General features: G+C 41.8%; 1 protein-coding gene across 4 annotated transcripts in view; it reads right to left on the bottom strand.

Moving 5' to 3' along the window:
- Window positions 1-23,680, bottom strand: part of Ano2 (anoctamin 2) — a 353,573-nt gene that overhangs the window by 160,511 nt on the left and 169,382 nt on the right. For all 4 annotated transcript variants that reach the window (XM_087655423.1, NM_001431940.1, NM_001431941.1 and 1 more), the window contains 3 exon segments: window positions 15,650-15,784; window positions 9,115-9,275; window positions 3,729-3,811 (listed from right to left, as the gene is read on the bottom strand). In XM_087655423.1, the coding sequence (XP_087511549.1) occupies window positions 3,729-3,811; window positions 9,115-9,275; window positions 15,650-15,784 (379 nt within the window).

Genomic DNA, 23,680 nt, shown 5'->3' with positions numbered 1-23,680 from the left:
CTTCAAGCCAAACTCAGATGGGATTTGGGTGATCTGAGGTCAGTCAGGACAGAAGGACAGTACATTGGACCCAAAGGCATCCTTCAGTCAGTCCTTTGATGCCCTCCACAAGGTCTGCTCCACTGCTCCCCAGGGGACAGGGATAAGCAATTAGTGCCCACCCTGATCTAGCCACTGGGTAGCACTGTTTTGGGTTCTGGTGTTTTGGGTTTGCTTTTGGTTTTTTTATTTTGGGGTGTGTGTGTGTGTGTGTGTGTGTGTGTGTGTGTGTGTGTGTGTGTGTGTGGCGGATGTCCTGGAGAAGAGCACCTTGAGAGGATCCCTGAACCTGGGAGAAGGCATCTGGTTAAAGCACAAAACACTGCTGTCCTAAGACACCTCCCTTCCTCTCCCCAACACCCAATGAAGGAATACCCACATCTCTCCTGTCACTGGTAACATCAGTTAAACTTGCTCCGACACACAGCTCTTTGTATAACCCCCAGGATCCCTATGCCAGTCACACACACCTTACCTAGCTGTCTCCACTCCTTCCCAGGAGACCCAGAGAAACAATCAAGCCAATCCTGTCTGGCCTCTGGATGATACTGAGTCCTTTGTCCCCGTCCGCTGCTCCTCATCCTTGCCTCCTCCAGTTATTAGGCCTTTCTTGGTGGCCTTCCATTTCTGATCTACACCCCCAGCTTCCTAGATGACGTTCATGATTGTTGATTCCTTCTTGGAGGTGCCTCTTACTCCCTCTTTTGCCCATTAAAATTTGGCAAGTCTTCAAAACCCAGATTTTTCTTAACAAGATTTTGTGTTTGGTGAAAGCAAGACTGTAAATAAGGGCTTGTGCATACCAAGCACATGTCTTGCTACTGAGCTACATCCCAGCACTTAAAACATATATTTTTATTATTTTATTTATTTATATCACAAATATTGTCCCCTCTGGGTCCCCCCTCCCAGAGTTCTTCCCTTAACCCCTCCCCTTCACCTCTGAGAGGGTGCACCTCCGGTACCCCCCACCCCGGGGCATCACATCTCTACAGGATTAGGTGTATCCTCTCCCACTGAGGCCAGACAGGCAGTTCTCTGCTACATGTGTGCCAGGGACCTTGGGCCAGCTCATGTGTGCTCTTTGGTTGGTGGCTCAGTCTCTGACAGCTTCCAGGATCCAGGTTAGTTGACACTGTTGTTCTTGCTATGAGGTTACCATCCACAAATAGTTCCTTCGGTCCTTCCCCTAACTCTTCCACAGGGGTCCCCAATATTTTTTAAAAGGATTTCTCTTTCCTATCTTAGCTACAAGAAGGTTTTCTACACTACTCTGGCCTCTGCCCTAAATGTTTACAGACCAAGCACCACCCTGATGAATTTCACCCTTTGCAGCTCAGGAACTAAGTTCCATATTCTATACTTATAAGCTTGGAAATAGGACACGACTAAGGCATATGTTCAAAACTGAAGGGAGAGTTTAGGTGCACTCCAACCATAGTCCAAAGTAAGAATGTGTTGAACATAAGGCTGAGCCTGACTTCTCTTCCTCTCGCACTGACCCCCCGTAGCACAAATGTGAGGCACAGGGCCAACGTCACACAGAAACTCCACCAGGGACATCTCCTCTGTCCCAGAAAACCCAACCCTGGCCAGCGTCCACTTAGCCTGCACAGAAGTTCCTCACTCATGTACCTCCCAGAAAGCTGCTGTGGCTCTTTGAGTTAATTGGAGGACAGGATACTTAACTATAGGAAAGTAAAACTAATCCCACTCCTACTAGGGGCTTAGAGAGGAATTTCAAGGACACTGAGCCATTGCTGATGTCTTTCTGGGTACAAGCATGTCTGTGTGTCCTCTGTAACGGAGAGTCAGCTTGTCTGTGGCTCACATAGGTTTTGTGTGGCAGAGTGCTGCTTCTCCCCTCCCTTGGAGACATCTCAGCTCCTGGCATTAGCAGTCTAAGAAGTCCTTACACCCACCTCCCCATACCCAATCACATCTCCCTTCACCCTCCTACCTTCCCTCCCTCTCCCTCTGTGATTTTTTTTATCTATGCTTTGAAATCAAGTAGGACTAATAGGATAAATGTGTTCCCACTGGATCTCCCACAGCTAACTTTTACAGTTTTTTTTTCTGTTGAAAACACACGTCAGTCAGTGATCTCTAAAAACCCATAATCACCTCTGCTATTCTTTCCTGCCTATCTCCCAGCTAATTTGAATCTCCAGGAGGGCACAATCTATATGCATAATTTACCATTGCTTCAGAGCCAGTGATGATTCTGATCCCAGATCTGATGCTTCACAGGAAGGACTGGAATGAGGTGGGTTCATTTATGCATATCCAAGCATGGAATGCAGTAGGATAGGATACAGGCTGTCCCAACCCCCTTTTTTATTTTAATTTTTTTAATTTTATGTCTATGGGTGATTTGCCCGCACAAGTATCTCTATATTACTTCCATGTCTGGTGCCCATGGAGGCCAGAAGAAATAATCAGATCCCCTAGAACTTGCATTACTGATGGTCATAGGCTGCCATGTAGGTGATGGGAATTGAACTCAGGTCCTCAGGAAGAATAACTAGTGCTCTTCAACACCAAGGCGTGTCTCCAGGGCTTGAAAGCCCATTTTAGGCCGAGAAACTACATTCGCATCCATCTCCCTTTAGAGCACTTAATCAACAAGCCCTGGACTGGTAGGTTCTGTTCCATGAGCTGCCGTACAGCCCCTGCCACTTCTCAGACCATCTGTTCAAAGGCAAGTTGACTAATTATAGCATTAAAGATATAAAATGATAACGTGCTACAGACTTGGGGGCAACATGGACTTGAAAACAAAGCTAAATTGGAAACTTCACTTATTTTCTCTTAAAATATCAGGGCCTCACAGTAAGAGCCCAAGGCAAAGCATGTCAGTCATCATAGCACAGTTAGGAGAAGGATTGTTCTCCAGGAGCCATCATAACACCTGTGGCTAGCCCTCCATGTAAGTTCTCACACAGTGGAATGGTGCCTGGACCTTCCTGATATAGTCCCCCACTGTCACTTAAAGCACCCACAGGAGCAGAAATTCCTATCTAATACTCACTTTTGCCCCTTTGCCCATGAGCAACTCCAGTACTAGCAACCCTTGCAAATTCAGCTCATCAGAACCATGATTAATTTTCATGTGCTAATTTTCAAAAGAGCTGTAAAAGAAGGCGTATGTTTTAACATAGCTTAAATATCATCTACCCACAAAAGTTGAACTTTGGAGGAGCCTACCCTTTGCCCTTGGCTCATTTTCTCAATTCACACAGTCTACTGAATCCTGACAAAGTCACTTAGTGGTTCTTTCTTTGTTAGTCATGCCAGAAACTTCATCTATACCTCCTAAACCTCCCTACCCTGAATTTCTACAGGGTGTTCTGACATGTTCCAGCTCTAAACCAACAATTCTCTTTTCTCGGGCTTTGTGGTCTCAAGGATACTTGATGCCACTTGATTGTGAATCCTTTGCCATATCTTCATCCAGAGTAGGGCTCTCTTAACTTCTCCAAACCCTAGACATTAACAACTCAAAGAAAGACAACGCATTTGAACTCCCAATGGTGCATATAAACCATGATGTAGCTGACAAATCTTCTGAAATCCAGTCAGTGACAGCTGGTGAGATGACAAACTGTATGTGACTGTCTTAATCCAGATTATCTAGTTCTAGGATCAAAGAAAATCAAGGGTCCAGGGAAGTGTGCAAGAATACTCACTTCTTCCTCTTCTATCCCAGTCAGGTCCCAGAAGTAACCCAAGCGCATCTGGAGTCTTTTCCAGTTTTCCAGAAACATGGTAGCTTTAAAGAAGGAAAACATCCAATTATTTTTGAATTGTACATTCTGGGTAGTCTTTTATTTTAACAGAGCAGGTGGGACACACACTTAATAGAATTCAAATTTAAGAACTCTTATTAAAGCATTAAGTCCCGTGGCTTTAGTTTAGAACTATTCAAGACCCTCTACATCCTTGAATACCTAGAGATAGTCACCTGCCACTTATGAAATGGGAGCCATTCTGGGACCTGCATCATCAGACAATCTTGTCATTCATATGAACATAATAGACTTTATTGACATAGACAGAAGATCATTGAACAATATACTCCCAAGGGGTTATTCTGCCCCTTTATTGATGGTCACATTTATTACATCATATGTGACTGTTAAAAGGACACAAATAAATTTTCCCCACCTCCAGATTCTGAAGAAAAAGACAACCATGGCAAGAAATTAAAGAAAATTTGACGCCTAAGAAAGAGAAAGCCTTGGATCTAAAATATTACACAAGAAATACATGCTAAAGACTTGGTTGACAGTTGATGGCTTTAGGGCTTTGAGGGGTGGGTGATTGGGTCATGGGGGCTCAGATCTCATCAATGAGTTGGTCCACTGATGAGGTCATAATGTTATGATCTCTTGAATTATGATAGAATTGTAGGAGACAAGTTATGATAGAAATCATGATATAGGAAGAGATGGGCCCCTCAGGTATACTCACAGAGACAATAGCCTGTCCCCAGCTCCCCTAATCTTTCTTGTTCTCCTTCCTTCCTTGGTCACCATGAGAGGAGAAGCCTCTACCACACACTTTTACTATAATGGCATCCCTTTTATTTTTGGTTCAAAGCAATGGAGCCAGTCTACAATGGGCTCAAACCTCTGAAACCACGAGCCCAAGCAAACACCTCTCCTTGAAGTTGACTTACACAAGGGTTTGTAGTTTCTTTAATAAGCCTCATCTTGCCTGTGCAGATTGTTTCTGCCTGGAGCTTAGTCATCACTCTCAATTTTCCCCCACCCAACTTACATAAGCCTTGCTCTCACTTTCTTATAAGACATCTCTCCTGTTTTGAGCAAGCACCAGTTAACTTCTAACTTTTCAGACATAACAAGTCCACACTAAAATGTCTGCACTGAACACGTTTGACACTGTGGTCTAGCTTGGATGGGTTTGCTGCTGAGCTCTTCATCATATAAGGCATGAAGCCATCGCAGCTTTACACACAGCACAGACCAAAAGCTGTGAGCATCCATACCAACTGCTGAAGGAGGCATCTGAGGTGGATTCTATCAATGGATTCTGACAGTGACAACAGGGTAAGCAAAGGGAAAATGAATTCCCCTGACTCAACGCATAGATTTTTTTTAAGCTTTCCGCTCTCTCTGGATACCAAACCATGTGTGTCTGGCCCAGCCTTCTAATCGGAGCTCTTCCATTATCTGCCAGCATGCCTCACACCCACATTGCTGCTCTACTCACTTTTTGTCCCCTCCGCATTCAACACCCCCATCCCCATCTCCCATCTCACCCTGGAGGTTCCTCTTTCACTCCACTCTGGCCCAGTCCAAGTCATTCTCCTCCCGATAATCCTATCCCTATATGTCTGGACATCTACAAAAGGAAGGTATGTGACAGTCCCCGCAGTTATCTCTCTAGGTCTACATTGTCACAGCTACCAACCAGGTCCCTCACCGCACACTGTGATGGATTTCTGGCTGCCATTTCAGGTCTATAGTGCTGTAACTAGATTAAAAATTCTCCTTGAGATCCTGACCATCCGTATTTAAGTCAAGCACATCACAGAACCGAGCATAATCTTGTGCGGGCTAAACGTGCAGCTCCTCAAAGGTTGCAGCTACATTGTGTTGCCGCCGTGTATAGTTCTCTCCCGTGAACTTAAGGCTTTGTTCTTGTGAGTGTATCTTAGCTCCTGAGACTGACACTGGCCTGGGGACACTGTCCCGTTACTCTCTGCAGTGCCCGCAGAAGACATACACAGGGCGGGACTTGGAGTGCTGATCAACTAGCCTCTCCATGGAAGGAGAGAGGCAGACGAGGCAGACTGTGAACGCGCAGAAGACAAGCCAGCAAAAACGAGCAGAGGTGTCCTTCAGGGAAGGGAGGGTCAGCTCACTCAATACAACCCTAGGCTAGGGACTAACTGCACACGAGACTCATCCTAAGCCACAGAAATACTTCAGCGAGTTTTCTTTCACTCAGGTGAGGGCACAACTTATGCAGCTTACCTAAAGTGACAAGGCACCGTGGCTAAGAGCATTGGCTTCAGGGAACACTTAGTAGATATGGGCCTTGAATCCATTCTTGTTAAAAATAAATAAAAAAGATACCATTTGAATTTCAGAGCCTTCGCTTTTATTAGTAACCTATTTCTGCCTGTGGAAATTCTGCCGCTGAGGTGCAAAGCTGCAAACAACTCCAAATGAGTCTGTTCACGGAAGCAGGATGAGTGGTGTTATCAGCCAGGTCTGTAGTCACTGGCTTTGGGACCCACTGCTGACAAGGAAAAGAATGGAGATGGTTTGAAGACTGTCTGACCCATAGCATAGCCTTCTTCACCTCTCTTCAGAGCTATGAGCCCTAGCTAGCTCTTTCCCATTGCTGTTGGGACTCGATTCTCTCACTAGAGTTTAACGCTAGATCTGCAGTGCTCTGGGTTAAATATTCTGACAGGCTGGAACTCTGCAGACTAGTGTCTTCATGATGCAAGCATCTTCAGTTCACTGTCACCTGACCTGAGCCTCTCTCTGTTTAGAACTGCTCCTTTCTATCTCCTTCCTGGCAAGCCTGGGCCACCCGACACTGAGCCACTAATCATAATAATCATGGTAATGAGAGGCATTACTATAATTTTTAATTGTAATTTGTAGGCAATCATGCCTAAGGCGCTTGGCTGTTCCACCTAAATACATAATCACATAAAAACATAGCCAGGCTGCTTTCAAAAAAGTCTTTCCCTACACCAGGAAGGCCTGATACAATCCCACCTCCATGTACTTTCTGGGGGTGTGAGCAGTAAATAATTGAGACTCTGTTTACCAAAGATACTGAACACAGACCATAGGCAGCTGTTGGAGCATGAGTCTGTAAAATGTAGCTGAAAAACCTCACTTCGGGGAGTGGCGTGTCTCAGGAAAGTGGAAGGGAAACCATGGGCCCAGGCTTTAAAATGAGAGCAACTCCAGGGGGATAACATCAATAAGACAAATGACCAGGAACTTGGTTTGTACTAAATCCAAAACCGATTATGTAGTCTGGGTTCCTAATGTGTTCAGTGGCATCTCAGGGAAGTTCCAACATACTATGCTGGGCGGGGGACAGAGGTGCACATGCTGTACTGGGCAGGGGACACAGGTGTTGTGGTTTCCCAGGCAGAATGCTGATCTTTACTTTTTTTCTGCTCATTGATAACTCCAAAGCTACAGGTCGCAAGTTCCACCTCCTCCTATATGCTACTATTTTGAAAGGCTGCCCAGGTACTTCTGGGAGTCCCTTGAGACTAAAAGCTAGAGTGCCCTCTGGAGGCGTTTTGTGGCAACCTGGCAATACACAATCTTTCCAGATAAGCTTTGTCTCCACCCAAGAGATTCCCCACAGGGAATGGGGGAAATCAGTTTCTATTCCCAAGATGCTGCTACTGAGAATAGATTTCTCCTCCTCTTCCTCCTCCTCCTCCTCTTCCTCCTCCTCCTCCTCTTCCTCCTCCTCCTCCTCCTCCTCCTCCACTTCCTTCTTTTCCACCTCATCCTCTCTCCCTTCTCTTTCTCATCCTCTTCTCCCTTCTCTTCCTTCTCCTCTCCCTCTCCCTCCCCTTTCTTTCCTCCTCCTCCTTCCCCTCGTCCTGCTCCTCTTCCTCCTCCTCTACTTCTTCCTCCCGTCTGTCCCCTCCTCTTTGTCTTCCTCCTTCTTTACTTGTCTTTTAGGAATCTATGACTCAGGTCCCATTATGGCAGGTCCTCCAGCCCCTAACAAGGTGAGATAAGTCCGTGGGCTCTGCAATAGGACTGTGGTCTGTTGAGCTTTGACCCTGTGGATGGACATGGTCCTTCACTTTCATCAGTAAGTACAAACCAGATGGTGACTAAATGAACTAAAACATGTTGACTTGATCTCTTTTGGAATACACAAGTTTGTAAGAATATATACAGATACAGCTATAGATGTAGATTAGATAAGATGATACAGATAGATTAGACATAAATATAGATATAGATTAGATGTAGAGATAGAGAGTATGTGTATGTGTCTGTATGTGTGGGTGGGTGGCATATGATGTCTGCATGGTATGGTGTATGGTATGGTATGGTGTGTGTGTGTGTGTGTGTGTAGTTGGTGTGGTATGTGGTGTATGTGTGTGTGTGTGTAGTTTGTGTGGTATGTGGTATGTGTGTGGGTGGTGTGTCTGTGTATATGTACATGAAGGGTCTGTGTGTTATCTATGTATAGTGTTGCAGTGTGCTGTGATGTGTCTGTCGGTCTGTGTTCTGTAGTGTGTATTTCTGTGTGTATGTGTGGTGTGGTGTGAGTGTGGTATGTACTGTGTATGTCTGTATATGTGGTTTGTGTGTGTATTTGTGTGTGTGTAGTCTGTCTATGTGGTGTGAATGTAGTGTGTATGTATGTAGTATATGTTTGTAGGTTGGTGTATGTGGTGTGTGTGTATGTGTGTGTGTGTGTGTGTGTGTGTGTGTGTGTGTGTGTGTGTTCAGATAAGCACAGTGCAGTTTTTTGAGTTAGCTATGGTGAGACTCCAGGGAAGATGTAGGAAGGGGAAATAAAGGAACTGTTTGTTCTTTCTTTCACAAATATCTTTGTAAGAATATTGAAAACACCACTTTTACATTAAATAAAATCTGCATTAAATAAAGTCTACACTCAGGTACAGAAAAAAGCATGAAACCTGAAAGTCAGGAGAGCAAATTTTAGCCATCATAATACCACCTACCTCCCACTATGGCAGCACACCAGCATTCATCTCTGTACTGCACCCTCCCTCATACATACCTTCACTCATACAGTGAAGGAAGTGGGCTGAGTGCCTTATGGGTTGCCAGTAGGTTTTAGAACACATTCCGGTTCAAATTCCCATAAGTCATGCATGACGCCAGTGTGGTGGGCCCAGAGTTACTCCTCTAAGAGAGGACGTCAAGACCCATGAAGGATATTCCAATTTCCTTTCACACATATTACCAAAGAAGGTATAAAATGCTCAAATAAATTGAAAGCTACAGGCTTCAAATCCTGGCCACTATGCCTGTTAAAGAACAGTCCCCATTAAGCAGACACTGTTATGTCACTTACCCCACAGAGCCATGAAGATGGAAAAGAAGACAGTGGCTGGATTGTCAAACAGATGACTGGCCCGTGCGGTCCCACAGGCTGAGCTGAGGTTCCAATAGTCACAGGATTTGTCACACAGGGGACACATGGTGAAGGCATTCTGGTGGTCACACATCTCTTTGCTGCAGTGACAGGGATCGAAGGATCAGGGCTGTGTTCACTCTCATCAAATGGTAACAAAGAATGATCGAGCCATCTTTGGAGAAAGTAGGTAGCTCTCTCTCACTACAAACTTCCCAGGAAGCTAACAAGGTATGAGCTCAGAGGTATGAGCATTGAAAGATCACCTCAGGGGTATGTGCACTGAATGATATCAGAGCTTTTGGACGTGCTACAGCTATATGGTTGGTAGAAGACACACACAGCTGTGAAAAAGCACCACACTGAGGTTGGGTTTCCTTCATTCTTCAAGTACAGGGTATCTTTTTATACCCGATTGGGCTGCCTTACAAATGTATGACCTAGTCCCAAGAAGAAACAAACATGAGCATATGATGGGAGCAGCATCTTGAGAAAGTGTGTGAAGAGAAATGTTCGGAATGGTGTAAGAATATACATTTCCATCATCAGTGTTTGTAACTGTGGAATGGAGACAAATAACCTGAGCCCACTAAGGATTATGACAACTGTGAAACAGGATTAGGAAGAATAAAAGGGAAGGTGAATCCTTCTAAGGATGAGATTCTCTTACACCAAAAAGGAAGCATGAGCCAAGTGGCACTAATGACCTATGAATACACTTCTATTTAATAAGCTGATGGATATATTCCCAATTCATTGAGTAATGCTGAATCCAATATGCTAAGGCACATACAGACACTTACAAATAAGAATCGAAGAATTACTATCCCTGGATGACTTCCTCGATATTCCTCTATTACCAAATACTGGGAGGAAAATTGAATGCATTGCTCCATGTGAAGCCCTCCCTCTGCAGACATAGGTGAATAGTCAGGCTTGTGGTTCAGGGAGAAAGGAGGGAGGGCTCATTGAGGGACTTTGCGCAAATGTCATTAGTCTTTCTCAACCCCAGCTGGAGCAACACTGCTAAGGAAGCAGGGGATCCCTCCTGGACCCCACAGCTGTGTTCACTACAGAAAGAGGCAGCAGGGGGTGCTGGAGAGCACAGTTTATTAAAACCCTGGAGGCCACTGTCCCCTGAGAGCTCCCTTAGCCCTATGAGTAAAACAAGAGATTCCATGGAACCCTAGAAGCCAAGGGCACCCATTTCTATTTCCCCTTGCCTATGCAGTTGGAGAGTGCAGATTTACAACAGTCACTTCTAGGTCCCTCAAGTCCCAACTTCTAGGCTTCTGTCTCTAATGGGTTTAGTCTCTGGCAGGGAAAGCCTCCTGTGTCAGAGTATGAAAAGCCTGGTTCTCCTAGGAGTAATACCCTTCTTCCACTCACTCACTGCTGAGCTCGCCATTGGCAAGTGCCAATAAGCATGACTTGCCCACATCAACATTATTATCTGGTGATATCTTAGCCACACATTCAGTGCTGGTCCCACGTCTTTATAACACAGTAAAGTTCAACTTCTGCCCCCCACAAACCATCACTATACAATTAGAAACTGTTGCTGCTTTGTTAAGTCCACTGAATAAAATGGATTTAACCAGAAAAGAATTCGTCTTTGTCAGTGTAAGAGCTCTGACTTGTAGCCATGTCTAAGAGCATGTGTACCTCAGACTGCCCTTCATGGATGTGCATTGGAGACTTTTGTTTGCCTGTTTTACATACTTACATGCCAGGGAGAATAATCCCACTTGGTCTAAATCTTGTCAATGCCAGAAGATCAGGAATAAAAATTTATTAGCATCATCAACCAATATGGTATATTCACTGTGTTGATGACCCCTCTTTATAAACAGTCAAATGCAGGCACCTGTCAATTATGTGCACCAAATGGTAACATGGATTCTTCTCAAATCATTTGAAGTCAGAATGTTTGATATGTATTTGGATGTTTTGATACAAGCAATTTTAAGAGAATTTTGGAAAAATTCAGTCCTGGGATGGCATTAAAAGGGTTGTATGTCTTGAAACAGGCGCCTTGCAGACAGGCTGAATGATGAGGAAACCCAATCAGGATGAAAATAATTCTTTTTATTTATGTGCCAGATTCATTTTAAAAATCCCAGATTTCTAGTGGGAAGTAATTGAGGCTATAAATTGATTGGTTATTTCTCCAATCTATCATTTCTTTCTAGAAAGGAAGGAAAGTTGACAAATGGCCTGCCAATCAACCAATTCAAGGCCCTAAAGTAAATAAGGTTCTTAGAAGTGGATGATTGAACACAGTTAGGAATTCAAGACCTACACAAAGCTGGGGGGCGGGGCACAGAGAGGCCATTTCCAGGAAATACAGACAAAATATCTGATCCTAAGACTTCAGAGCTGAAGTAACCAACCTCCTTTTCCAATATGGTTTAAATTAATCAGCTGTTTTTAGAATGTGTCCACCTTCTCTTACCATATAACTGCTTAGAAAAAGAAACTGATGTCTCAGGGACAACATCCTCTAGGTGTACCAGGATCATGTGGAAGTATTACCACTCAAACATCATTTATAAAGCACTTAGGAATTAAAGTAATTACAGTTTCCCATGAGCAGTATAATTTTCTGGCTTGAAAGTTCTAGTAGAATTGTAGCAAACATGAGAGCTGAGGTAGTTAAGTGAAGAGCCACTAAGATCCCCTGTCCTTTGCAACTTCCTAGGACTCTATGATTTTGAAAAAAAACAAAAATATTTAAATCAGGGCATAGTGAATTCCAGGCTTCATAGGAAAATTAGCAATCTCTAAGGTCCCCCAAGTAAGGTTAGCAGACAGCAATAGACTGAAAGTGACCAACAGCAAGGGAAACTTTAGAGGTTAATACCCTTGAGCAATCATTAGGTCATCAGAGTGATTATCATGAACAACTTAAAAAGTTTCTGTCAGTAAATGAAAATGGAAAAACAGCCCAGAAAACCGAGAATCTGAGAGATTGCAAAAGTATCATTAGGAAGGAAGCTCAAAGCTATACATGCCTACTGTATAAAAGCAGATCAATCTGAAGTAAATAATGGGAAAAAATGAGTATCAAGGCCTTAAAAAAAGGGACAAGTCAATCCCCAAGTTATCCGTAGGAAAGAAATTATGTAGACAGGGGCAGAAATAAGTGGATATGCACTAAAAGAACAACACTATAGAACAGCCCTCAGACAAAGTAAACAAAAGGAAAAGAAGATGATCTAGATAATTGAAACAGCAGGAGAAAGAAAGATATTATACCATGGAATATCTTGCGAAGGATTGTGTATCTTGAACTTAGTGTATTATCCACACAATGAGCCCACCCCTCCTGCCAGTGCCTATATTTCCTCCAATTCAAGTGTAATTTCAATGCCATAGAGCTCAAAGTCACCCTCTGCTACACAGGAAGCTTAAGCTACCCTAGGCTGAGGCCTGTTTCCAAAACCACAGAAGTCAATAAGAAATAAGAAAATCAAGAGCTAAAGGGAAATATATGGGAAGCAAAGTTTCTGATTCAGGTGGCCAGAAAGATGGCCCAGCAGTCTGAGCACTTGTTTCTTTCCCAGAAGACTTCAGTTCAGTTCCTAGCACCCATTTTAAGTTGGTTAAAATCTAGTAAATCCAGATCCAGAAAATCTGGTTGTGGATTCTGCAGGTATATGCCAATACATAAACACACTTCTGGATTCTGCAGGTATATTCTAATACATAAACATATACACATGCACCTGCATAGACATGTGCCCACACCCAAAGGTAACAAGTATGTATAACAAGAAGTAAAAAATCAAATGGAATTAAAACTATGATTCTGTCCAGCTATGCTGTGTGTGTGTGTGTGTGTGTGTGTGTGTGTGTGTGTGTGTGTGTGTGTGTATGAATTTGACCAAGAGACCACACCTAAGAAGTCTTAGGGTAGAATAAGAAGCTAAGATAAAAACTAAAAACACAGAAAACCAATTCAATGAAAATACACCAAGTTCTCAAGTCTAGGAAAAAGCAACAGACACATAATCATGAGATATATTTAGAATCCCAGATAAACAAGACAAGACAAGAACTTCTCAGGAACATATTACAGTCAGAATGCCAACTATGAATCAAATAAAAGAACACTAAAAACTGCAATACAAAGCCACTGATGCAAACACAAATGCCAGACCTTCAGAGCAAAGTCAGGCATCCACAAGCAAGTGTGGTAAATTACTTAAATTTAAATCAAGAAAAGAATTGCCCTAAAAGTAAAAGAAGGATAATTGGGAAGGAAGGATACCAGGTGGAGGGAGGGTGGCAATAAGATGAGCGGGTATAGTCAAAGCAGGACATGCATGTGTGAAGCTACTCCAGTGAAAGCATTAATTTGTACAGCTACTGTGATTCCATAACACAACAAAAACAGTGGAAGTATTTAACCGTGCTGGGTATTTAGGTGTGTCTGGGAAAGGTTAAGGAGTATAATTTTGTTTAGATTTAGAGAGAGCTTGTCTGTTAACCAGGAATGCTTGTGTGTGACTTTATCAGGTCCACAGAATCTGGACTTCTGATATATATGCAGTTACACTTTCAGAGCAGGTCTTTGGGGCTCAGGAGGCAGCTCAGTGGAAGGTGCATCTGCCTTGTGTGTTGCCTAGGTCTGATGGCCATCACTCAAAACAAATAACAAAACAAGAGCAGCCCTCATTCAAAAGCCACAGGAAGTATCTACTATTGCATCTTCCTGGATTTCCAACATTCTTTTGATTCTGAAAATCAACCACCCGGATTTCAATCATATGTCAGTAGATTTCAATGTTTTTCAATGTGACTCACAATTCAAAATTACATGTGACTGCAGGATAAAAATACAAACATGTAGCCACATACAAATACAGCACTGTAGACCTTTGTCCTTCCTGCTGTTAAAGAACACTAATATTTCATTTCATTCTATCCTATGCTAATGTTCTTGCTAGTGTGTATTGTCAGCCTGGCTGGATATCACAGAAGACATATCTGTGGGTGTGTCTGTAAGGACTATTTTTTTAGAAATATTTAATTGAAGGGGGAAGACTCACCCTGAATGTAGGCTCTAGACTGAATAGAAAGAACACAAGAAGACAGTGTGAGCACCAGCATCCATTGCTTTTTGCTTCCAGATTGTGGATACAATGTGATCACCTACCCTATGTTCCTGCTACCATGGTGGACTGTGCCTTCCCTAACGATGGAGTTACAACAAACCTTTCTTGAGTTGCCTTTTCCAGATATTTTTGTCAAGACCATGAGAAAACTAGCCAATACACTATCTGCTCCATCCAAGAGCCACAGATGGGTTTCTCTTCATGGGTGACAGAACACAAATATTGACAGATAGTGTGATATATCCCAGTGATAATAACACACTTCATGTGTAGACACAGCTTCACAGTATAGGAAGGATTTCTAGCCAGAAATCCACACTCTTGTCTCTTACACCAACACCAACTTACTTAGCTTGCTCTGTACAGTAGCAACACTAGCTTCAGGTGAACATTTATAGTCTCTTCCCAGTGTCCTTAATTCGTCTTGTTACTGGCAATACAGCATATTGCTACAAAACTGACTGAGTAGCACTGCCACAACTGGTCCCCTCTCCAATTAGGACAAGCCGAGCCAAGAGAACTTTTCACTTTAACACACAGCACTAGGGAGATGGCTCAGTGAACTGTGTGGTCATGTATGTTCTTACAGTTTTCCTAGGCTTTGTGTTTTACATTTTTGTGGTTGTTGTTGGCGGTGTGTTGTTTTTCTAAACTTTGTTGTTTCTGGTATATTCTCCTTCTGTACCCTCGGTTGACTTCAAACTCACTATGTAGCTCCAAGCCTGGCCTCAAACTCAGCAGTCCTCCTTCCTCGGTCTCCCAGGTGATACTGAGATAGGATGTAATCACACAATTAATGTGTAATATCCCCAGCAATGTATAAGTACTTTTGTTCTTCCTAGACCTTCTCTTTTCCACAATAGTCAGCCTTCATTCTCTTGGCTCTGTTATAAGCCCTACCTGATCTGTTGTGTCCTTCAGTTCCTGACCTTCTGAGCCACAGCTCAGAGCTTCCCTGCAGTCCCTTCCTCCAGCATTATGTTGCTTCAGTATATGACCACATGGATATTATATGCAATCTGACCTGGATTTAACGGGAAGCCAGAAGGCATCAGGGGACAAAACCATTTATCTGGCACAACTCTTTTCCTTGGGTGTTCTCTGCCTGTCACAGCAGGTGATGGCCCCAAGGAACAAATTGACCATAGCAACCAGCATGGCTCTGCAACCATTCAGAACCTCTAGAACCTGCAGCTCCCAGATCCAACTCTGGAGGGAAGTTACTTGTGTGGGAAGGAATAGAGGACAAAGAGGAAGGACTTTGGAAAGAGCTGTGCAAAATGTACTCGCAGCTAGGGCAAAACTCCAAACTCTGACTACATGGGAATGGAGGATTCTCTCTAAAAGTGACTTACCTGGGAATATCTTCCTCGATTGTTGCACATCCATAAAGAAACACAATCACTCCAATGACAGAAGATGGGATCAGGAATGATGTATACAACCCCAGCCAAGCAAAATATAGCCCAATTTTCTCTCCAAAATACTTCCTGGAAAACCAAGAAAGAAAAGAAAATGTAACACATACTAAGAACATCATATACTCCCCATATTTCTTTTTGTTCTATGACTCAAAATAGGTTGGCAAAAATATTCACTCTTTTTGTAATGAATTCAAAGGGATGGAGGCTACAGGCGAAGGCATCTCGGCACAAAAACTCAACAACTCATCTTGGCCGAGATGAAGTGCATTCCTCTGGACTCACACATACACATCAGAGCTGGCCGTTTGTGGGAAGTAGAGAGCTACATGAAAGAACACAGCCCTAACAGTAAACCAAAAATACAGCACAAGTTTCAGCATCCTCACCAATACAAATACCACATCATTATTTTAAATTCATACTGCTCAACCCACAGAAAGGCGTGCATTAAAAAAAAACCCACTTAACAAGGTGTATAAATCATATTTGTAGGTGTATGTGCTAATGTACACAAACAAACATACACATATTTAAACAATGACTAAAATAAATTCGATAAAATGTTTGTAAAGTTTTCTTTGGGTGGGTAGTTTTTATTTCTTTATTTTCCAGACCACCTGATTAAGGCAGACTGATATACAAAAAAGCTATACATATCTAACTTATGTGACATGACAGACCACAGCATGTTCCTTGCCTCTGAATATGTTCCCCTTGATCCATTCTTAAATATATTTTGCTCTTATGTTGAGACTGCTTAGCATAAAAGAGCTACCCTCTTAGCAAAACTCTATTTACACTCCACAATGTTGTTATATAATGGGACTCTAGAGCAGTGCTTCTCAACCTTCCTAATCCTGGGACCCTTTTCTACAGTTTCTCATGCTGTGGTGACCCTCAACCATAAAATTGATTTTGTTGATACTTCATAACTGTAATTTTGCTACTGTTATGAAACATAATGTAAATATTTGATATGCAAATGTTCTTAGGCAACCCATGTGAAAAGGTCATTTGATCCTCCCCCAAAAAGGATCATGACCCACAGGTTGAGAACCACTGTTCAAGAGCTTATCCATACATACTATGCAAATAAAGCTTCATACCCTTTGATTGAAATCTTCTGTTTTCCCCTCAATATAGGTCTGATAACAACAACCTCAAGTCAGGTGCTACGTGTCCTGTAATAGTAAATCTCTCATAAAAGTGACATCATACAGTGTTTGCACTACTGTGCCTGGCTTATTTCACTTAGCTTAGTGTCCTCCAGGTCCAGCCATATTGTCACAAGTGGCAGAACTTCCTCCTCTTATCATGCACCACACTTTCTCTGTACATCTGTGGGTGTATACTTGGATTGTTTCTACTTTGGGCCAATAGTGGATATTGAGCTATAAACAAGGGTGTGAGCATCTCTTTTTAAGATCTTGACCTCAAATTCTTGAAATATATATATCTGAAAGTGGAATTGCTGCATCAAATGGTTTTTAGAGAAATATCCATATTATTTCAACAATGGCTTCTGTAGTGTGCTTTTCACCACTGGGTATCTGTACCTATCCATCTATCTTACCATTTGATATAAGCCATCCTAACAATTATTAAGTAATATCTCATTCTGCCTTTGCTTTATATGGTTCTGATGACTAATGATAAAATTTTTTATTGACTATTTGATGTTTTCTTTGGTGAAGTGGCTATTTAATTTCCTTCCATGTCTCTCTCTCTCTCTCTCTCTCTCTCTCTCTCTCTCTCTCTCTCTCCCTCCCTCCCTCCCTCCCTTTCCCCCCTTATTGAGTTATGAGATTTTCTTGAATATGGATCCTTTTCCAGAACGTTGGTTTATAAATACTTTCTCATTTAAAAAAAATACAAAGCAGGAAACAGAGATTTATTCAAAGTGGTCCCATTGGGAAGAAGGACAAAGGGATCCGGAAAACCCTTATGCCTATCTTTGGGGTCTTGAATTGAGTCAGATTGAGAATACATTTTAGGCTGATATAATTCTGTCTTCTTTTGTTTTTATTGCCTAAGTACAGTATCTGTAAGACTTCCTCCACATATTCCTTTAAACGTTCCAGGGTGTCAGGTTTTACATGTAGATCTTTAACACATTTGAGTTAATTTTGTACAATGCCCAAATGAAATACCTAATTGTAAAAGTAACCACAGAGTAAAAGTCCCACAGAAAACTATAAAACTTTGACTATAGATGCTCATGGATGGTCAAGATTAATAAAGCTAAAATGTCCATACTAGCTCTGTTAATATATAAACACATGTTAAATGATAATCATTATTTTGTATTCTCTTTTCATTCCACAATTGGACAACTTTAAGTGTTCCATATTTTAGTGCCCTCATTCTTTCTCATACTCAATTGTGTTGGCTCTCTATTGGAGTTTTCTTGTGAGCTCTTTCTTTTCTCTTGTGAGCTCTCTGTTGGAGTTTTCAGTTCTATCATTCTATTCTTCAGTTCCAGCATTTCATCTTTATTCTTTTTTTATGATTTTTATGTTTGCTTTTTCATTTTTTTTCATACGTTTTGAGCCTTTGTTCACTTCTGATTTAAGTTCTCTGCATGTGCTTTTATCTAGTTTGTTAAGACCCATTAAGATTATTGTTGTTAATTATCAGCTGAGAAGATTGTTGATCTCAATTTCTCTGGGCTTGGTTTCTAAAGCTTTATCTGGCCCCTTAAGTGAGTGTCATATTTGCATGCTTCTTGCAGCCCTAACTTGGCTTTCTCTGTGTTTGGGAAATGGTCACTTTTAGTTCTTGCTGGTTAGTTTCATCCTGATGGAGAGCATCATCAGTCATGCAGGTAGATTATGCGTGAATCAGCTGGCAGATTCTATAAGTAAGATGGCTAAGACTGTGTGCTGATATACCTGAGCCAAGTCATAAAAATGGATCTGTTACCATGGTCTAAGGATGCAACCACTGCAAGAGTGTATGACCAGAGTCTGGAGGTAAGAGACCTAGGAATGTATTGGCGTAGTTAAGCCAAGGTTTAAAAGTGGGCCTGCCACTATGGTCTATGGATGCAATAACTCCAAGAGACTCTTGTCAGAAGGGCCTGCTTCCAGGGTTCAGGACTGAAGTGGATTGTTAGTTCATGGATTCAGGGATAGCTACAGAGTCTGTGTGAAGATGGTCCCATCTTTGGGTCTATGTCTTTGGGTTCTATGGCCAAATGGGGCTGCTTGTAGGACTGTTAGAAAGTTAGAAGAGTTTTTGTGAGGTTTTCCAGTGTTTGTAAAAGGTCACGATAGCAGAGACCAAAATGGGGCTCCCTTTTAGATATGAACACAATCTTAGCTACTTCTGCATCTGTGCATATAAAGGTTGAGCTGTCACCTATATCTCATAAACAGACAAGGCTGCTTCTAGGTTCACAGTTAGACGTATTTTTAGCAGGGACATGGGCAGGCAGCTCTGTTACCGCAGGGCGTAAGCCAGCTTCTCAGTGAAAGGAAGTATTATAAACTCTCATGTAAATCTCAGAGCTCTGATAAAGGCATATTTTACCTGTAGATGGCTATTAAATCTGTTGCTTCTCTGGGAGGGGGTCCATTCTACCAATGATAAATTGGCTTTATTTATCTACCAAGTGATAAATCACTTTATTTATGTCTATATTTTAATTTTACCTTTGTTAATTAATTATTTAAATAATGACTAATTTCTTTTCAAGAGAAACTTATAATTGTATCTTTTTTTAATTAGATATATTTCTTTACTTACATTTCAAATGCTATTCCCTTTCCCGGTCTCCTGTCCCCAAGCCCTCCCATCCCCCCCCTCCCCCATACAGGTATTCCCCCATCCATCCCCCTACTGTCCCCCATATTCCCCTGCACTGGAGGTCCAACCTTGGCAGGACCAAGGGCTTCCCCTTCCACCGGTGTCCCAACAAGCCCATTCTCTGCTATATATGCAGTTGGAGCCCTGGGTCGGTCCACGTATTGACTTTCAGTAGTGGTTTAGTCCCTGGAAGCTCTGGTTGGTTGGCACTGTTGTTCTTAGAGGGTTGCAAGCTCCTTCAACTTTTTCATTCCTTCATCCAATTCCCCCCAAGGGAGTCTTGTTCTCAGTCCAGTGATTTGCTGCTAGCATTGACCTCTGTATTAGACATGTTCTGGATGTGTCTCTCAGGAGAGATCTATATCCGGTCCCTTTCAGCATGCATTTTTTAGCTTCATCAATCTTATCTAGTTTTGGTGGCTGTATATATATGGGGCACATGTGGGGCAGGCTCTGAATGGCCATTCCTTTCAGTCACTGCTCTAAACTTTGCTTCCATATCCCCTCCTAAGGATATTCTTTCCCCTTTTAAGAAGGAGTGGGAGCATCCGCATTTTGATCATCCCTCTTCTTGAGCTTCCTGTGCTCTGTGGATTGCATCTTGAGTAATTCATGCTTTTGGGCTAATATCCACTTATCAAGGAGTGCATACCAAATGTGTTTTTCTGTGATTGGGTTACCTCACTCGGGATAATATCTTCTAGTTCATTCCATTTGCCTATGAATTTCATGAAGTCATTGTTTTTGATAGCTGAGTAGTACTCCATTGTGTAGATGTACCACAATTTTTAATCCATTCCTCTGTTGAAGGGCATCTGGGTTCTTTCCAGCTTCTGGCTATTATAAATAAGGCTGCTATGAACATAGTAGAGCATGTTGTCTTTGTTGTATGTTGGAGCATCTTTTGGGTATAGCTGGGTCCTCAGGTAGTGGAATGTTTTTCTGAGGAACCTCCAGACTGATTTCCAGAGTGGTTGTACCAGTTTGCAATCCTGCCAACAATGGAGGAGTGTTCCTTTTTCTCCACATCCTCGCCAGCATCTGCTGTCACGTGAGTTTTTTATCTTAGCCATTCAGAGTGGTGTGAGGTGGGATCTCAGGGTTGTTTTGATTTGCATATCTGTATCTTTTTTATCTTTACTTTAAACTTAGCCAACTGTCACACTAAGGCAATTTCATCAGAATGAATATTGTAAATCTGTGGAAAACTTTCCACAAAGAATCGACAAATTTCATTTCACATAAGCCTATGGCATACAACACAGGCGAGAAACTTCCTGTCTTCACTTTGATGGAAAGTCTGAAATGCAATGAGTGTGGCAAATAGAATTATAAACCCATTCTCAGACTTAATATTTAGGCAGTTGCAGGAGAACTCTCACTGGAGAAATGAAGATCATCTGTGAAATAGTAACTTTTGTTCTGCCCATGATGACTCTTAAGTTCCAAAGGAACCAAGAAAACTTAATTTTTAAAAGTGACAACACATCACAGAAAGCTGGGACACATGCACAAACAACCTAAGAAGCAGTGTTCTTCCCTTGCTTCAAGTTCCTGGGTGACCTTTGTACCCTAAATTCCCTACCTCGGTGTTATACTGTGACCCAGAAGTTAAGCCAAATCGAGCCTTCCCTTCCCTAAGTTGCTTTTAATCCACATCTTATTACACCAGAGATCAAGAACACAAAGCATGCTATGGTAGCAGTAGATTGCTGAAGGTACCTGAAGCTCACAGTATCCTAAAGGGACAAAACGCAAACCCACCTCAACCTCTCAGTAGATCGACTAAGTCCCATCACTAATGGCCTAGCAAAAGAGCACCTCTGTAGAGTGGAAACACTGCAAATCTCAGGTCCCATTCCTCTCATGCAGAATGCCTGGCATTCTGAAAAAGTTACAAGGCACACAAAACCTAAAAATCACATTGTTAAGAAATAAAGCAATTAATGATACCAAAGTTGACCTGTCTGCTATAATGAGATCATTACTTCATGATAATTATAAAAAATATACTAAAGAGGAGTTGGCCAGAAAAATAAGAATCAAACATAAAGAAAAATAAAAGTAAAGAAAGCCATCTAATAATCAAAAGCTACAGCACAAAACCAGTTAGATGGCTCAGTGGGTAAGCATGCTTGTCACCAATTCTGACAACTTGAGTTGGAAACCAAGAAACCACATGGTAAGAGAGAATAAATTCCTAAAAACTGTCCTTTGACTTCCACATGGGTGTGTCCATGCAGCCACCCACCTACCCCAAACAAACATAAACCAGATAAGTAAGTGAACAAATAATTTTTAAATCATAGGGCAACATAAAAGGACCCATCGTACATGTCATTAGAGTCTCAGTAGGAATGAGAATAGATTAAATATTTGAATGGATAATTCACCACAGCTAAGAATTTCCAAAAGCCATGGAAAACAATAAAACGCAGGTGGTAGTCACAGAAGTCCAAGCTGAGCGGGCATGAGAGCCATCAGCAGTCACCTACCTAGACACACCATAGTGAAACCGAAGCCATCCAAGATAGAAAAGCAAGCTCTTTAAACATACTGGGTGAACAGCCACATTAAATACAGAGGGAAAATCTTAAATGGGACTGCAGCCAGTTTCTCAGCAGAAACTGTGAAAGCTAAAGAGAGTGGCAGCTTCAGAGTATGTAAAGAAAAAAAAATCTGTTAACCTAGAATACTACACATAAAGAAAATGTCTCTCAAAAATCAAGGCAAAACCCAAATATGGCAGCAATCAAAAGCTTAATTCACTGCCAACAAAGCTGCCCTACAAAAAATGTTGAAGGAGCTCTTTGGGTAAAATGAGTATAATCCAAGTCGAAATATGAATCTACACAAGATAGAAAGTACTAGAAATGGTAAAAAGAATGATAAATAAAAAACATCCTTATTTTTAATCTACATAGACTATAATTCACTTTCTGAAGCATGCTTTTTCAACGTGGGTAGCACCATCCCTGAGGGGAGCCACTGTTGGGTTTCTGGAGTCCAGTTTAGGAGATTGGTTGTTGCCAAAGGCAGAGGTAGCACATATACATATATAGTTTATCGATCGTATTAAGAGTTCATGGGACAAGAAAAGACTGGAGTCTGAAAATGGTACTAGAGGAACAAGATTTAAAACTCAGGTTAAAGCAAAAAGAGTGACCGTGAATTGTGGGATTTATAGCCTGTGCATAAGTATACTATATGACAAGAAAAAGGGATGATTAAAGGAAGGGAAGGGAAGAATGCTTTTGTAAATTGCATTGTGTGAAGGGGTGGGGAGATTTATATTTGAAAGGAGAGTGTAACCAATTAAAGATGGTAAACCCAGAAGAGTCACTAAAATATGCCAAAGTTAGAGTTAACTAGTGGACCACGTCTTAGTCAGGGTTTCTATTCCTGCACAAAACATCATGACCAAGAAGCAAGTTGGGGGTGAAGGGTTTATTCAGCTTACACTTCCACATTGCTGTTCATCGCCAAAGGAAGTCAGGACTGGAACTCACACAGGGTAGGAACCTGGAGGCAGGAGCTGATACAGAAGCCATGGAGGGGTGCTGCTTACTAGATTGCTTCTCCTGGCTTGCTCAGCTTGCTTTCTTATAGAACCCAGGACTATCAGCCTAGGGATGGCACCATCCACAATGGGCCCTCCCACCGTTGATCACTAATTGAGAAAATGCCTTACAGCTGGATCTCATGGAGCTCCAGCTTGTGTCAAGTTGACATACAAAACCTTCCAGTACAGACCATTATTGGAGAGGAGGTAGAAAAATCAAACAAAATAAACTCAAAATTGAAAAAAAAAGGAACAAAGAAAAAAATAATAAAATGATAGATTTACAATATAAATATATTAAGGATTATATTAAGTGTGAATGGTTTAAATAACTCAAAAGGCTGAGATTGTGAAGTTAGGAAAGAAAGTAAAACTCGGGCATATATTTTTATAAGAAATATAATTTAAATAGAAAGGCATATTGGGACATAAAAAAGATCATAAGTATGAATATATTATGCAAACACCAATTTTAAAAAGCTAAGACAAAGCAGACTTCAAAACAAAGACTATTACCAGGATATGAGAGAAGCCTACATAACGATCCCTTCACTAAAATCAAATAAGCCTAAATGTGTGCATACATTTTCAAA

The sequence above is a fragment of the Rattus norvegicus genome, chromosome 4, assembly GCF_021556685.1.
Source record: "Rattus norvegicus strain SHRSP/BbbUtx chromosome 4, alternate assembly SHRSP_T2T, whole genome shotgun sequence".
NCBI classification, from domain to species: domain Eukaryota; kingdom Metazoa; phylum Chordata; class Mammalia; order Rodentia; family Muridae; genus Rattus; species Rattus norvegicus.
Note: the sequence above shows the minus strand (reverse complement) of the source record. Positions and strands in the feature narration are given on the sequence as shown.